Below are 14,711 nucleotides of genomic sequence, written 5' to 3' on the forward strand. Positions count from 1 at the left end.
CGATTGATCGGAGGACTTGCAAAAGAAAAGGAAAAAAAAAAAAATAAAATCATCATCATTGGTCCTAAAAACGCAACCGTTCCCCTTTGCTCACTTGGCACAATAGAAATTGACTGTCTCTCAAAGAGCCATGCGCCTAGTGCTATTTATAGCCGGGGGCTGTGTTGGAAGATACCATTGAGCTTCTCCCGGGCAGACAGACGGGGGGGGTGGTTGGATGGGAGGAGGGGGTTTAGGCAGGGTAGAGGCAAAAGCAATCCCCCACCCCCAGCCTGCCTTCCCCGCACACACACACATCCACACACTCACACCCCACCCCCTAGTCTGGCTGGGAATTTGAACCGATCCAGCCTGTTTAAACGGAAAGGACACAGATCTTCAATGTAAAAAAAAAATCAGATCAGACCCAGAGAGAGAGAGAGACGGAGAGGGAGGAGTGTGTGTGTGTGTGAGTGTGTGTGTGTGTGTGTGAAAGAGGGAGAGCGAGAGAGAGAGAGAGAGAGGGAGAGAGAGAGAGAGAGAGGGAGAGAGAGGGAGAGAGAGAGAGAGAGAGAAAGAAGAGGGGGAAAAAAAGGAAAGAAGATTTTCTCTATGTATATAAAGATGGCCACGTTAGCAAACGGACAACCAGACAATACCAGCCTGAGTAGCAATCACAGCAACCCCAGCACCAACGGGCATATGAACGGATTAAACCATAGTCCCGGAAACCCATCCACCATCCCAATGAAGGACCACGATGCCATTAAGCTCTTTATTGGGCAGATCCCGCGGAACCTGGAGGAGAAGGACCTCAAGCCGCTCTTCGAGGAGTTCGGGAAGATCTACGAGCTGACGGTGCTCAAGGACAGGTTCACCGGCATGCACAAAGGTGAGTTACCTCCTGAACTTTCCCGGGAGAGATCGGGAGAAGAAGGCAGGTTCTCACTCCCTCTCTGGATCTCTCTTTCTCTTTCCTTTCGATTTCATTTTATTTCATTTTTGGCTGGCCGGGGGTGGAGGCAGCAGGCTGGGGGGCAGGGAAAGAAATAATAGACCCTCCTGGAAAGAGAAGAGAGAGAAGCAGAGAAGGGGGTCAGCTCCCTCTGCCTTATTTCTTAGTATTTTTATGTCTTTCCCCCTTTTAGAGGGGCAAGATGCTGCCACTTGTGAAAGCCGGAGAGTCCAGGCGAGAGCCGGAGCGGGAGGCTGGGTTTACAGGCAGCTGTCCACACGCTGGTGGTGCTGAAAAAGATTAAGAGGATTTCTTTATTTATCTTTGGGAGCTGCACATTTTCCACCGAGGGGTGTGTGTCCGTCTGTCCGCGTGTTTCCGCGGAGCTGGGAAGCCCCTATTTTACAACTGTTGTTTATCGGGCACTGGCAGCCTTGCATTTTCTTCTTCTAATTACTTTTTTCTTTTAATTTTTAACTCTGTTAGGATTCATACTTGCAGTCTGCTCCGAAACTGGTGGTAGAGCAGAGTGATTTGCTGGGGGTGTGGAGGGGGTGTTCATTTAGGTTCTGCTCAGTGTGGAAACAGAGATATAAAAACAATTTAAAAATAAAAATAAAAACATCTCTGCCGGGGAGGGAAGTATAGAATCACAAAGTGAGTATGTGCTGGAGAGAGTAATCCGGTAGGGGTGGGTTGCAGTTCAGTTTCAGAACAGAGAAGTCTCTGAGTAGGCATATTACTAGCACTACTCTAGTGTGCCCAAAGTCCATCCCGGGAACTTTTTGGGTTTGCTTTCAAAGCAGTAAGGACGTGCTCCCCATGCAATGCCTTGCTCTCTCCAGTTTTGCCTGCTCCTTTCCCTGTTTAGTCTCTCCAGTGGTGCATTTCAGATTAGAGGATGCTACATTTTGGGACGGGGGAGGGTGTGTGTAGTGGCGGGGAAGATGCTCAGATCACTGGGTGGGAAAGTAGGACTCACATAGAGGAAGTTGAAGATAATTTGCACGGTAGCCCAGCTTAGGAGTGGAAGCATAGTGAGTCACTTTATTAATTCAGCATCTATATATATAATGCATGTGTGTGTGTATGTACATGTACGTGTGTGTTTATTTCATTAGGTATATAGTTACTGGAGCGGGGGAGAGAAGGAGATGGAAGTGAGAAAAAAGAAAAAAAAAGATTAGATCAGAAGTAAGCAGGGTGTGACTCCAGACATAGTGCAGGAGGAAAAAAGGGCTGTGCAGGGGAACATGGGGTGAGTAGAAGTTGTATCTGTTACGAGAGAGGTTCAATAGCAACATCCACTCCAGCCGATTCACTCCTGGCGTAGAGAGTCATGGGGAACAGCATTAGTGTCTTCCCAGCTTTCCAGCTGCCATGGCAAGTTGTAAATCTTAAACTTAATAGGATGTTTAGGAGGCATTTCTTTCCGTTTCCCAGTCACTCCCCTCCTCTCCACCTTAAGAAAATGTAAATTAAAATATACCTTGGGTGTGCCAAGTACCAGTGTCACACAGGGTACAGAAAACATCCAGTGTTCGGGGACTGGGGACTCAGTACAAGTTACAGGGTATTGCCGGTTGCTCCAAACACCCTTCTCATATTTACAGTGATCAGCCTATCCCTTCTGAATCTAGCTTTCCTTTCAGGCTAGCTGCCTAGAAGCCACATCAAGGTCTGATGGACATCTTCTAAACATGATGTTCACTCTAGAACAATTACTGATAATAACAACAAAATAACAGTAGGAAGAGCAGGGAAGGAAAGGTCCTGGGAGGTCTTGTCTGATAGATGAGGCATAATGAGTAGCCACCGAGCCCGTGTGCACGCATGTGTTTGCAAAAATTATCTAAGGTTTCCATAAAATAAAAAATAACCACAGAATAAGCTACACGGAAGAGAATCACTCAGCACTGATGAAATGTTTGAGATAACATATAGGTAAAGGTTTTCGTATTGTATTTTTTTTTCTTTCTTTTTTTTTTTTTTGTTGTTGTTGTTGGGTTTTTTTTTGTTTTGTTTTTTGTTTTTTTTTTTATTGTGGATCTTATTTTGATTGGTTGATGAGAATTAATTCTTTTGCTTTGTTCTACCTTAAACATACAATTAATCAATCTATGCACTAAGTTTAATTTCTGTTTCATAGACGGGAATGTTGTTCAGTTTTGCTTTTACTGTATGCCTGTATTCATAAAGACAAACTCAGGAAGCAGGGGGGAGGGAGAGATGGAGAGAGTGAGGGATCATTTATCTTGCTTGGATATGTTTAACACATACTCCTGAATTAAACAAGATACTAACTTCATTTCCATTCATTTCATTTCTGTTTTAAAGCTGAAACATAGGAAAAAAATCCAGGTGGGATTTCTTGTCACATTGTGAAACCAAATTGTATGTGTTAGTCTTGAAAGAAACAGTCATTTTTAACACCCTAGAAGTTTTGGACTTTGGAAGGAAAAATGATGATGTTGATTGTTATATCGTAGGTTAGGTTTTGAGTGAAGCTTCAATAGACACCGAGCTGCCGACGTTTCAGAGATTGGTTTTATTTAGTAAATCCAAGAAGAGTTTGAACTCCTTTCTAGCAATGCCACTGATTTATTAGCTAATCCTGATAAAAATGTGCCTCTGGCTACCTGGAAAAAAAATTACTTTCTTGCCAGTAGTGATTAATTACTATTAAGTCAAAAAGCATGATGGGGCTTTGAAGGATGAGGATTGTGTTTGGCTTTTTTATTTCATTTCATTTCATTTCATTTTTAATCTGTTTTCTTTCTCTTTTCCCTTCTCTAAATTCAGTCATGTGAAACATAGTATTCACTCAGATCTCCCTGTTTTGGCTTTGCTGGAGGCATAGGTGAAGAACTGTATAAAGAAGTCCAACTGGTTCTTGGGGGTAGGATGGCAATATGAAACCCCAAAATGCTTTTCATAAGTGATGCATCATGTTTGTACATTAATTGATCCATCACTATCAGTTGATAAAATTCCTAATCCATGGGATGAAGCTGTGGCAGTAGTATACTCTGAAGGGTTAATAGCAGGATGTAGTTTATTTAAGTGTACGGAAAGAAAATCTTGGGTGTGGAGAGGGAGAAGGTGGGTTTGCGTTGCAGGAGGGGAAGAGAGGGGAATGAGCGTAGAGTAAAAACGTAGCAACCGGAGTCATTTCAGGTGTAAGTCCACTGAAATAAGAGCATGGGATGTGTAAGATTCAAAATATTATGAAAAGATTCTGTGGTGAGACTTCTGTATATCGGAGGGAAATTGAAAATTAAGAGCCTGAAGATGAAGAACATAACTATCCTGCTTTCAAAAAAAAAAAAAAAAAAAAAGAGAGAGAGAGAGAAAAGAAAAAAAAGCTATCAGAAAGGGACAGTGAAGTCCTAGGTGCTCTCACCAGCAGACCCATCTCATGCCACGCCAGGTACCAGAAAAGAGGCTGGTGAGCACGATTCTCTTGCAGCCATACAAATGGAGAAGAAGGTATAGGGGAAGCAGCATGTGAGGGGACGTGGGAATGAATTGCCAGCTCTCTGAGAAAAGAATCTTTCATGGCACAAGCACTGCTGCTACATATTCCCCCCATCCTTGCTTCTCTCCACACGGGGCAGAAACGCACTCCTGCTGTGGCACTTTGCTCTAGGGTTGGGAAGAGGCTGTGTGCTGAGATCTGCGGGTAGAGATCTACCGGGGAGAGCTGACCCACCCACACACTCACATACGTGCGCGCGCGCACACGGAGTTAACTAATCACACTTGAACAATTTAGCAAGCCGTTCATTCATAACTTCCCCCCTTCTTATCTAGCAGTGGTGTATGCTTAAAGGCTGAGTTACTGGGAGACATAAAGGTTAGTGCTCTCAGGACAGCCATATTATAATGCATTATCTTTGAAGTCATTTAAGGCCAATTTAAGTGGTATTTAGTATAATATTTATGAATTAATGTAATCTAAATATAGGACTGTCCCCATAGGTTTAAACAGCCTTTTCTACTGAAGCATGCTTGTAACCAAGGTCTGGAGTGTGTTTTAATTTAAAACACACAGGTCTCCATAATATTCTATTTAGGAAGTCAGAAGAAATAAACATTGTACACTTAACTGAGATTTACTGAAACACATGCAGGTGAGCGCACTTTAAAGAGTGGAGACAGCGTACAGTGAGAAAGAAAGCATCTTATGTGGACCTGAGAGCTACAACATTCTTTCTAGCATTGTTTAGAGAGGGGAAAACACAAAATCCCGAAAACCTCCCCAGCATTCACTATTGTAGTCCTGTGGCTAGTATGGTGTACCTACCTGACCCAAACTTCACTTGAAAGGTATTCAGTGAAGCTAGAAAAATACAGTAGGAAAAGAATAGTTAATTCTTTTACCACTATACCTTCTCAAAAGTATAAATAATTTTGGAATTTAAAATACCTAGAGGGTAGGTAAACAAGGCTTCCATTCATTATATTGTTATGTTTGATTACAAAGATAGATGATAGAAAGATTAAAGCCTTGTTAAGTCTAAGGATGTCTATAAATGTTTTGGATACCGCAGAAACTCAGAAGTGCAATGAAGATGTGTGTTCAGTTCAGGTGATATATTTGTATATATGTATAAGTGCATAGATTTGTGTGTGTGTATAAATACAAAAAAAAAAAAAAAAAAAAGTGATGCATACACATTCACACACATTGCCTTTGAGAAATGGAAATGTAGTTGAAAAGAAACACAACGCAATACTGGTGCTGAAAAAACTCCTCCATAATTGAAACATAAGGCTTGCCTGGCTAAAAGAAACACATACAGCATTTAGTATGGTTATAAACCAGAGAAGTTTTAGGGAGGTAAATGCACAAATAAACTGGAATAAAACAGAAGAGAGTTTATGCCTTAGGTCTAAAGAACAACTCCTCAAAATAATCAAAATGCAACTTGAGAGAGGAAAAATCCCCCTGTATATTATACTCTCCCATAAAGATGAGCTTATATGCATATTTGATAATGTCAAATGAATAGCCTAGATTGCTTCATAAATTAGAAGTCTACGTGTTAACTCTTTTTTTCAGGGGTCTGGACATAGATTCTGGCTTCTAAAAGCAGCTGCAGCCAGTTACGATGCTGTTGTTACGGTTGTGTCAGCATTTCGAGTACAAACTCAAATTTTCTGGAATCTCTCGCTTGGCTGTTAAGTTTTGCACCGAAAGCTGTTCTTCAACTAGCCCCACTACCATACCAACTAATCATCCTCACAAGAATGCATTTATTTTAAAGTTATAGAATGTGGAGAAAAGAAAGAAAGAAATTAAAGTTTGTGTTTTGGAAGCTTTTGTTTCTTCTCTTACCTTTCTCCTTTCTCCAAGTTAGTCTTACATTTTCAGCGCACTTATAGATGCTTCTGCCTCTCAATATCTACACATACAAATGCCTCTGGGTATTTTGGGGAAGGAAATAAAATGTAGTTTTTTCTTTTTTCCCCCTCTAAAAAGACTGCAGTAGTTTCAACTTCCAAAACTCGTAGTCTTTATTTGGCCAAAACAAGGTTTTAATTAGATGGTGGATCAGGAATTTACTTATTTCTGAAGAATAATAACAGAAACAGAACATCGTTTATTTTTTGTTTATCTTATTTTATTTTTTCTCTGGGTTCATCCAGAAAAGATTGGAAATGTCAGCATTAAAGTAGAGGGAAAAAACTGAGGATCAGTGTGACCGTGGATGAAAACGGTTGTTCATCTCATCCCGTATCCTGCTTCTACCAGTAACCAGTACAACAGACAGGGGTTTCTTTAGCAAGGGATTCAAATTGCACTGTATAATAAAAGCCAGGCATCTGATGGAATAGTCTTTAGAAAGAAGTTATCAGAGACTATCTGGAAATTCTGCCTGGTTAAAGAGTGAGTGAGATTTCAGAAAGTGTCTTGTGCTCAACAGGAAAGAAGATTGCATCTGTCAAGGATGGGGGCAAGGGAGGGCATAGGATTTCCAATGCATGAAGCAAAGAACAAGGGGCAAAAGTAGCCAGATGACCAAGGAGGGTCTCCTCTAGCCTTCAGAGCTGGAAATACTCGGCCACAGTTTTTAGCAAGACGTGAGGGTTTTTTTTTATCATGCATACTCTGTGCACATGCATACCAGCCGCGCTGACCCGACAGAACAGAACGACACTAAAGGAGATGCTACCGTCCCTCCTGTCAATCAAGTGTGAACCCAGGCGGGTTTATGTGACAGGCAGTAATGGCTCCAAGAGAGAAAAAGTGGGGAAGATGATTGAGGCTGTTGAGCCAGGTACCTGCATTTAAAATAGAGAGAAAAACATCCAATGCCCAAAGACTTGTGTTGGCATTGGCATTAGCCTTACCACAGTACTCAATGACAGCAGACTACAGGGCTCAGTATGAACTTTCTGTCATGCGTTGTCATGTTTGTGCCCTGTGTTTGTGCTAACCAGGAGAGGTGATAGGTGAGCTAAGCTGAATCCTGGGCCTTAATGAAGCTGGTGTTTCATTAATCACAGCATTTTTTTTCAGGAGGAAGTGAAGACCCCATTTCTGCTGTCTGGGCAGAAGTTCATGAGGGCTTTGCCACTGCATCAGTAGGTTCACATTTGCAAATTGTGTGTGTCCCTTTCCTGTTAAAATTGAGGGTTGTGGATTAACGCAGGAAAACCACATTTGCAGCAAACACAACTAGCTTCTGTGCCTGATAGTTTGTGTCTAACTTAGCTTTTCTTCAGTGAGTGAAAATAAAACTTAAATGATGCTGAGGAACTGAAAAAAGCCTGACCCCTGCCACATTTCTCACCTGCATAACTGTTCCACTAATGCCTGTACGACTGTTGCTGGGGCTTGTCATGACAGTCTGATCCTTTCCGCAGCAGAAAGAGGAAAAAATAATATCCATGGTGAGGATAAGTTATAGTTTTTCTTCTACTGCCATTTCTTTGACTGAGATGGGGTATTTTTATAGAGACCTTTCTCTCTCCGTAACTCCTCAGGATGCATTGTCGCATTTTGGGGACCGCAGGATCTCTTGCATCACTCTCTATGTGCCGCATCACTTGAGGTGGACTGAAGTCAGGATGGCACCACAGATACTGCATTTATTTGCTTTCATCAGCATGAGCCATGTCCTGAATACACACACAGGTGAATGCAGCTTTTAATGTGTATTCATTATATCCACCTGACATCCCCTTGAAGGTAGAGAGGGCTTATTATTGTCGTTCCTTAAAATAAAGATGGATGAGAGCTCTAAACTTCTCAAATAAAGTGTCTGACCATACATAGTGGCTAAAAATAAATCATATATGGCCATCTATTCCATGTAAATGAATGGCAAGACATATAGATATAGACATTGTGTTAAGTTTGTCAAGCAGAAGCAGCCAAAAATATTGATCGAGGCAAGGGGAAAAATTGATAATGAACTGGACTCCAAGAAGACTTTAATTGACAGTGACTTCTGTGAACCAGCTTTGGACAGTATATATAAACTGACCATGATGTAACTTTATTGCAATGCACTCTCCTTTAATTAATTGTCACCTTTGTTAAGACTGGCTACAGATCAAAGGTTTAAAGATACTTAGCAGGTTCTTAGTAACAAACCCTTCAAATGCATTAGAAATATCCGACAGCTCAGCCAATGAGGCATGCAGATTTCGATCTACCTCACCCTTATCTGTTTACTTGTTCCTCCTCTGTTGAACATGGACAATCATTGTTTAATATTAACTATTTCATAGATAGCATTGTTGGCAATCTTTGTGTCCCCAGGGATGCATATTGTCAGAGAGGTGTGCCATCTCTGTTAGGTCTGCCCGAGTACTTTGCCACCAGAAACTTGCTTACAGTTTGCGACATGAATGTGCAGTGCAGGAAGAGTTCATAACACAAACTATTTTTTCCCCTTTCTGTTTCTGAGATCTGTAATTTCTTATTTAAATCTGGTAACTATGATGAAGTATGGGTTGCCTGAACAATGCCCCCAAGAACTAACTTTCATAAGAATTTGAGTTTTCAGACAGATACAAATGCATCTGCTGTATTTGTGTATCATATGCATGTGCAAGCATTTGTTAATGTGCATATTAATGAAAATGTGCATTCTATAGAGACACATATACATTAAGACTGGCATATACCTCCAAATAATTCCTATCTAAAAGACAGTACAAAGATCTTATCCTTATGTGAAAGTGGCAGGTGACTTAACAGACTATTCCTGGAATTATATGCAGAGTTTAATATGATACGTAGTTGTTTGTTCATTATACTAATTTAATGATACAGTCACACTTAATTAATCCATGTCTGGTTTATTTGTACATTGTGTCTGAGTCTCCAAAATATTTCTGCGGCAACCCAGCTGACTTCCCAGTACGCTGGGGCAGATAACTCTGGACATGAAGCTTCTTCAAACAGAATAAAAATGGGGCTTTGCAGACAGAGTTGGTCTGATGAGATCTGACTGCTTATTTGGCCTGTTCCTAATTCAAATGCCTGTGTACATAATACACGAATAGTGTGTATGCATGCATGTATAGAAAGGGAAGACTTATATCTGTGCATATTTCCTTTCCTTTTCAGTCCCTAAGGATAGATTCGCATCACATAGTACGTATCACTCACTGCAAACACACACAAATATCTTTGTCGGATTCGGTAGCTTCTTGCAGGTAGATGTATAAAGCAGCATCAGCCTAATAATATCCCTATAAAACAGTGCTTCCTTCCTAGGATCCAGAGGGATGAAGGTTGTCAGAAGATCAAAAGATATATCACAGTGTGCTTGTAGAAATCCCCTGATTATGTTTCCTCTCTATAATGCTCTAATTCATTATTTGATCAATTGTAAAAGGGCCAATGCTTTAGTAGGAAAAAAAAGGTATTAGGTTACTAGATGCTTGAGGGTGAGTGAAAATCACACCTAAAATTATATGTAGCAATACAGTAATGAGCTTATCAATACTTCTTTAAGGAATATGACAGCCCTGTAGGAGAGATTCAGTTCTGCGAGCAAAGGTCATAATACAGATATTGCTTATTAAGACTATCGATAGCCTGGTTGACCAGTCTAACCAGAGACTGTATAGTGTACCTGCTGTTAACAGGCAGGGAGGAGAACTAAGAAGAATTTACAGAATTGCCCACATGTAATATTAATAATATTGATTTATTCTAATAATATAATAAGGTAAAGATGCAATTCTTTGAAATGGTGCATGAAAGAGGGAGAGGAGAGGCAGATACCTTTCACAGAGGAGCCACAACTGGCTGACAACTCTTTGAAAGCCAATCCAGAGAAAAGTGCTTCCTTGCACCTTCTAGACAGGGCTCTGTTTCTTTCCCCAAGTCTCTCCAGCCCCATAATGGGACAAGAAACCTCCTGCAGGATCAGGTCTTTGCCTGGCAGTTGCAGAGAACCCAGAGGCCTGGAGAAACTCCAGGATGGAGCAGAACTGAACCCAGAAAGCTGTTTTTCTAATGCAGCAGTGCAGTGAAAGGGTTCTGTTTATTGTATTTTTCACACTTTTAGTATCATTTTAAAAATACTGGGGAAAGGAGGTTAAAAATAAGATATATGTGCTATACACAGACTACAACTGATGGAAAATAGCTTTGCAGAGTGTACAGAGATCTGCTCCACTGCTGATTAAAGTCTTCAGGAATACCCGACCTCACCTGCAGCAAGGTTTCCACTGGGCCTGAAGTTATGGACAGTTCTGCAATGTACCGCTTGTTGGGGCAGCAGCTGTAGATAGCATGCAGTGTAAGTGTTGTAAGGTTTTCACTCTTATAAGTCTAGATACAAAGATCATCTTGCTTTCTGAATTTCCTAACTCCTTCTTCAGCTGTAGGCTGCCTTGTCTAGGTATGCTGTGCGATCCTGCTGTACCATTCGGCCTGAAATCTCTCGTTCCAGTCACCATACGATAGTTTCAAGATGGTTTGCATTTCATTATTTCTTCTCTCAGTTTACAAGGCGAGTGTTTTTCTTTTGTGAGCATTTAATTGCTTTTAAAAGCAATTTATTTGATCCTATTCCATCTTCAATAATACACAGACAAGTATTCAATTTTTCACCCTCTTTTATAAAAAAAAAAGATAAACTATTATTCAGTTATGCTGTTCTGCAGGATTTGTTCTGTTATGTGTGTTCAGACAGAAACTGGTCATTTTTCTGGCTTTGTTTTCTTTGTGTGTGGTTTCTTTTTTTCTTACAGTGGATTTTTTATTTTTCTTTTAAGAAAAAGAAATCTCATTCAAGATACTGGCAATAAAAGAAAAAAAGTAGGAGTGGAAGTGAGGAATGGACAAGAAAACCAACAGAAATCCTCTGGCAAAGTCTTTAAAATCATAGCAGTGCTGCATATTTATTTGGAAGAGTCTGGACTGAGACAATTTAGAGTATCTTACAAACAATTATATCCCAAATTTAATCATTGACAAACAAGAAAAAAAAAAAAAAGAAAAAGAAAAGCAAGTAAATCCTTATAAACTGCAAGAGAAAATGTATGTGAAGATCTCATAGGAGGTAATGGTGATATAAAGATTCTGGGTTTTATATTCTACTCTCGATACAGTAAAAGTTAAAAGTAAATTAAACAAGTAAGGAAAGCAAACACTGCCATTCCTTCTATACTGTTTACTGGTGGCTGCCATAACTCAGAACCGCTCTTTTGAAATTAGAGCATTTTCAAAGTATGGAAAAGATCTGGTGGGTGAGGGTAAGCAGCAAGGGACCAGGGTGGCTGAGTTCTAATCAGGTCTGGGATAATTAATCACCAACACTCTCTGATGGAGTCACTTAAGCTCGGTGCCTTCAGGCCTGATCTGAAACCTGTTGAATCAATCAGAAGATTCCAGTTGGATTCAGGTTATTGATCTGTCATTTTCTCATCTGCAGTATTAGGCCAGTTGGACTTTTTTTTAGGAGGGAGACATCAGTGGCAGAAATTTAACATTCATTTTCTGTCAGGAAAGGTTTTGGTACATCCCTGATGACAAGTGTGTTGCATCAGAGCCTCTTTTAGTGTAGATCAGGAAAATAAGCTAGCCAAAAAAAAAAAAAAAAAAAAAAAAAAAAAAAAAAAAAAGCACAGTAGGGAGGTGGAAAATTAGCTTTGCTCATTTTACTTGAAAATACAAATTTGTCCCTGTTTTGCCAAGAAAGGGTCAACAGCAATTTTGACAATTTTCTTTGTGTGAGTGGGATTCAGCCTTCGTAATCTCTCCGTTTATTTTTTTTTATTTTTTATTTTTTTTAATATATATTTTAGTGAATCACATTTTTACTCTTTATTGTTATGGCAACTGAAGGAGCTGCAAGGCTGAAGGATTTGATGAAGGGCTGCATCCCACCTTTCTTCTGTAAGGGTCTGAGCCAAACCTATTGTTTGCAATGTAATTTGGATCAAGCCGAAGGAATCTGCTTTCCCTGGGTCAGTAAAAAGAGCAAGTTCCCTCCAGACAAGTGTACTCCTGTCCTTAGTGTGAGCAGATGGAATTGGCAGTCGTCGTCCATTTACTGAGGACCGACCCAATGCTCCGTGAAGTCAATAGTTAGTCTCTGACCCAGTCTCATGGATAACAGACAGAAGCCACATGAATCCTTAAGCAGGAATGTGAATGTCCTTGTCTTTTGCAGAGCGAGGTAGTCCAGAAGGAGATTTTTGGGGCTAGTGTTCAAGAAGCTGCTTTTTGTGGGGGACAAACAAGATTCCAGTGATCTCAAGTAGCCAGTCACAACAAAATTCATTTAGAATCCTTTTCATTTAAAAGGGAGTTTTCAGATTATCTCCTGCAGTTATGCTCTGGTGACTGACCAGCAAGTAAATCAGGCTCCCCTCTATTTTATTCTATTATTCTATTATTTTATTACTCTTATTTATTTATTTATTTTTAATTTTTATTTTTAATTTCAGTACTAGTTTTAGCTAGTTCATCAATAGCAGTGTATGTGGTATTTTGTTTTTCCACCTCACTGTGCTTACATTTTTTTATATGAAATAAATAGAAGAGCTGGAGTGTGCATATGTGTACAGTGTGTGTACAGTTGATTATCTACCCCAGGTCTATTTGAAATCATCACAGTGCACTCAAGTCAATGATATTCTGTCAAAGGTGGAGAGGAAGCGTGCGTGCAGAGTGGGTGTGTGAACGTGATGCTGTTTGCTTGCCTGAAATCCAACGAAGTCTCAGATTCAAAGGCCTGGGGGCAGCAGGGAAAATATTTGTTTGTTTAATTATTTATATATTTACTCAGCTTTACTGACAGTGTTTGCAGATGGGGAAGGAAGAAAAAGATATAGGAGAGATGTTGGGTTTTTGTTTGGAGGGGAACATGTGTTATATTAGCCTCAATCTGTTCTCCCATATAACGGCTGCTCTGTGCCATTAAACGATCATTTGTTACTGACCAGCTCATTGAAAAAGGCCAGAAAGGTGGTGGTAAAATTAGGTTTCATGAGTTTGTTTATAAAGAAGTTGCTCAATAGGTGTGTCATTACTCTGTCGCCTCCCCTATGATGATCCAGGAACAGGGCTCCTGGCTGCTGTTTCTCAATGCACAAAGAAATAGCTGAGCCACCAGCCAGAGCCATGTTTATGCTCTGTGCCACCAGGCAGAAAACATCAGTCTGAGTGCCGGGCAATCTGCTTGCTCCCTTCTCCTTTCCCAGCCCCTCAATTTGCTTAATCTTGGTTTAGAATCAGAACCAGCTCCTTATCCTCCCTTGCCAAGCTTCCTCCTTGGGAAAAGGTTGCAGGTCTGAGCCTGGGTACGAGGACGATGGACTCAGCATTGCCCTCAGGGGTCAGATCCCTTCCCTACACATGACTTTAAGTTTACATGCCTGCTTCCCCTAATGCCTATGTTTCTACCCTACATGTGCTCATGATCTTTTCATTTGCTGGAGCCAAGTCCAGCCAGCCCAGCCCCACCTGCCCAGCTCTCACTGTCTCTCTTCATGCTCCTGTTCCCTCAGTTCAGCTCTGCACTGCTGTTTTGCCCTTGTGATGCTCTTGGCCATCACCCCTGCAGAGCACTTGACTGGTCCATGGCCAGAGTCACCACTCCAAGCCTCCTATCTGCATGAGCCGCCTCTTTTCTCTCTCAGCTCTTCCCTGAACAGGGTTGGGGAAAAGGCAGCTATACTGACTCTTCACCAGAATTAAAAAAACTGTGAGTAGTAACAGAAAGATCTGCAAATTATGCACACACATACACGCATAAACATATATATCCCTGTGCTTAAACCATTGAATGTGCAGATAGAAAAGGCTTCTTTCTTTTAAGATTCAAAGCTCAATGCCCTCTTCCAGAGATTTGGGGAAAAAAAGCACGACAGTGCAGTAGGTCTATAATTTCACCAAGGCAATTGAACCTTTATTCTTTTTCTTTTTAACTTTTCCTTTTTCATTAAATTGGCAGCAGATTTCTCACACCTGAACAAAAATCCTTCATACACTTCCCTTTGAATTCTTAAAATCGTGAGCTTATTCTTAACTATTCTTGGCAGACCCTTCTTGGACTACAGTTCAGCTTCCTGCAGAAATGTTTTTTCCTGCTGTTTTGCAATAGAGCTACCCCTCAGTTCCAGGACCTTTTTCTAGCAACCATGAATTAAAGCAAAAAGGCAAGATAAGGCTTTGGTGTAGCGCTGCATCAGCTTGCTTCTTTCAGAGGTGGGTAGGAAAGGATTAGGACCCCATTTCTAGCCTGGACCTCTTACTAACCTCCTGTGTCCTGCAAGATCCCATTCCTAGACCTGGCTC

General features: G+C 40.8%; 1 protein-coding gene across 1 annotated transcript in view; it reads left to right on the plus strand.

Annotated features, from left to right (window-relative positions):
• The first annotated feature begins 254 nt into the window (after window positions 1-254).
• CELF4 (CUGBP Elav-like family member 4) overlaps window positions 255-14,711 on the plus strand; it is a 706,944-nt gene continuing 692,487 nt past the window's right edge. Inside the window, exon 1 of the mRNA XM_015848275.2 lies at window positions 255-871. Coding sequence (XP_015703761.1) covers window positions 592-871 — 280 coding nt within the window. The 5' untranslated portion in view covers window positions 255-591. The remainder of the gene's footprint in view (window positions 872-14,711) is intronic.

Source organism: Coturnix japonica, chromosome Z (assembly GCF_001577835.2).
Source record: "Coturnix japonica isolate 7356 chromosome Z, Coturnix japonica 2.1, whole genome shotgun sequence".
Lineage (NCBI taxonomy): Eukaryota > Metazoa > Chordata > Aves > Galliformes > Phasianidae > Coturnix > Coturnix japonica.